This window comes from Notothenia coriiceps, unplaced genomic scaffold (assembly GCF_000735185.1).
Source record: "Notothenia coriiceps isolate Sejong01 unplaced genomic scaffold, NC01 NC01_scaffold00025515, whole genome shotgun sequence".
Taxonomy (NCBI): Eukaryota; Metazoa; Chordata; class Actinopteri; order Perciformes; family Nototheniidae; genus Notothenia; species Notothenia coriiceps.
In genome coordinates, this window is record NW_011358216.1 from 196,524 (window position 1) to 199,259 (window position 2,736).

Below are 2,736 nucleotides of genomic sequence, written 5' to 3' on the forward strand. Positions count from 1 at the left end.
TGTGTGTGTGTGTGTGTGTGTGTGTGTGTGTGTGTGTGTGTGTGTGTGTGTGAGTGTGTGTGTGTGTGTGTGTGTGTGTGTGTGTAGCACAACATGACTGCACTGTTGGTTGATTAGAATAACATTAAAGATAATATCAACTTGTTGGGGCTGTTAAATACATTTTGTGTTGTATCTTTATATGAAAAATGTATTTCTGTGTCTCCGGGTCGCGCCTTAGTCAAAAACGCAAAGCACCAGATACTTCAGAGGAAAGTCCCACAAAGAAGTGCTCTCCTCCAAAGAAAAGCGCAAGTGTAAGAACATTTATGTTTTGCAGAGTGTTATGGTTAAGAAATTATAAATAATGGGGGCATATTTTAAAACATCTCTTTTGTTATTAATCCATAGGCAATTAGACCCAACATGAAGTCTTTCCTCCACACTGTGCAGAAGAATCAGCTGCTCATGATGACTCCACATTCCCTCGGCCGCTCTTCTGTTTTTAAATCCTTCATCAAACAAAACACTCCTCTGAAAATCGATCCAAAGGTAAGTTGAAAGCACTTGACTATATGCAAAGAAACATTATGATGCAGTGGAGTCCTCACACTTTGGAGCACAACTGTAAAACTAGTGGCAAAACACAGTAGAGTTCAGTGAGGACTCGATGGTTCTCTGCTTATTTCACTGATGACGATCAAGCTTAACTCACGAGGTTCATCCCAATGTCCCTCCTTGACTCCTCGATGACTTGACCCAGAAGTCTTATCTGAAACGAGCTCAAATAACATAAGGAAACTAATCAACCTATTATTATTATTATTATTATTATTATTATGATCATTAGAAATCTAACTTAAGATTACATTTTTTACCTGGAAAAACAAATATAAGATGGAATATAATACATTGAAAACTATAATAAAAAGAGATGGACAAATTTAATTTCAATAAACATGTGAAAACTAAATCAGGTTTGAAGGGATTTATTCTGAGTGAAGTCCAGTGACAGGTGATAGGCCAGCAAAAAAGGCCGTTGTTTAGAAGTGGCGCTGGAGTGAATGATGTTTCCCAATTCATACCTGAGAGGATTCCTTTGTCCTCGCGTCTTACAGGGCGGGGCTAAGAAGCAAGTGAGGGAAATGAGGAGGCCAACAAAGCAATTGGCATGAACCTACTGACTCCACTGCCTTACAGCAGTATTGCAGTGAATTGAACATTTGAAATGAAATCGTACTGCAACAAAAAAAAAGTTACACATTTCAATTTACAGTTTTATTAGAAATGAGTGCTTCTCAATATATTGTTACTTGTGTTTTTCTTGAGCTATTCAATTTAGTGTTTATCTTATTTGGATGTTTTTTTTTTCCTCCCCAGTTCAGTTCTCGTATAGTGGTAAGTTTAATGTGGAGGCACTGTATGTTGTCTGTGAGCACTTTAGGGTGGAAGCTGCAGTAATCACAGATTCAAAAAGTGGAATTTTGTGAAGTACTAGACTTGTTGCATACATGCATGAAAAAGGTCAATAATCACAATAATGGAGTCCGGCATATTTGTAGGCTACATTTGTGGATAGAGGCTACTGTATTGCAACAAAACCCTTAAACTACACGTGTTAGTTGATGGTGTCTCTGATTTCATGAGCCACTAATGCTCTTTCTTTGTACTCTAACAATCATTCTAACCACCTAAACCATCTTCGATAACATCACTGTTGGTTGACTTAGAAACAGGTTTATCAGAAGTAGAAATTGAAGTAAAACTCCATCTGAACCAGAAACTGTCAATATTTAGGGGGTTCATAAAACTGGTCTCTGTTCAGTGGATTACGATTTACTGTTTAAGTAGATCCCACTGGAGACAACCCCTTTTTGGTGTCTGGTTTGTATTTTATAGGTAATATATTATGGTTTCTTGTCCAAATGGGTTTTATGTTGTCAGAAACTGTTGTTAGCTTAAAGAGCAACTTGCAGGTTATTTTATTTTTTTACTACATTTATGCTTAACCTTGCCTGAAAATTACAACAACAACAAAAAGTGAATGCAGGATTTGATATGTTTTACAAGACATAAGGGCAATAATTCAGAGGGAAAGGAGCCGTTTTGAGCTCTGCTACTAAAAACTGCTTTTTCTTTTAACGTCATGCGTCATATTACGTCACATGGGGGAGCAACTTTCTCGGACTCCTTCTCTGCCCAATCCGCGGTAGTAGTTTTGTACTTGGTTTGAGCGGTTTTGATTTATGGAGCTGGTATTTTTTCGGTCAGTTTACATTGCATTTCACCATTTGTAATCATGGTGAGCTTGTGTTTGTGCAAGTTGCACAAACTCCAGCCTGTCAGGATATCGAGTCCATAGTTTCCCTAACAGGAAAAGGACCGGAGCTAGCTTTCGTTCCTGGGTGCGTTGTGTGAGGTGCATCCACCTCCCTGCAGCACACACTCTCCACAGCTGAGGCCTATCAAACAAAACGTTTATCAGGAAACCGTATGANTATGACATCTCTCTCCCCCCCTTCGCTCCTCTCTCTCCCCTCCGTTACACAGCACTTTAAGACGTAGTGTGGAGTTGCATTAGGTAACGCTGTGGTGGCTGTACTCCTCCAGCCGTCTCCTTTGTGTTTGTTTATTTCCCCCTGTCTGTGTTGCTAGGCCTGTCACGATAAATAATTTTGTTGGACGATAAATGTTCCTGGAAATTATTGCGATAAACGATAATATTGTCGGCACCATTGTAAGACCATTTTAGACCAC

General features: G+C 39.1%; 1 protein-coding gene across 1 annotated transcript in view; it reads left to right on the top strand.

The window, feature by feature from the left end:
• LOC104956198 (inner centromere protein A-like) overlaps positions 1-1,154 on the top strand; it is a 4,325-nt gene extending 3,171 nt beyond the window's left edge. Inside the window, exons 9-11 of the mRNA XM_010783663.1 lie at positions 221-296; positions 391-531; positions 1,098-1,154. Of these exons, the coding sequence (XP_010781965.1) occupies positions 221-296; positions 391-531; positions 1,098-1,154 (274 nt within the window). The remainder of the gene's footprint in view (positions 1-220; positions 297-390; positions 532-1,097) is intronic.
• Positions 1,155-2,736: the final 1,582 nt, after the last annotated feature.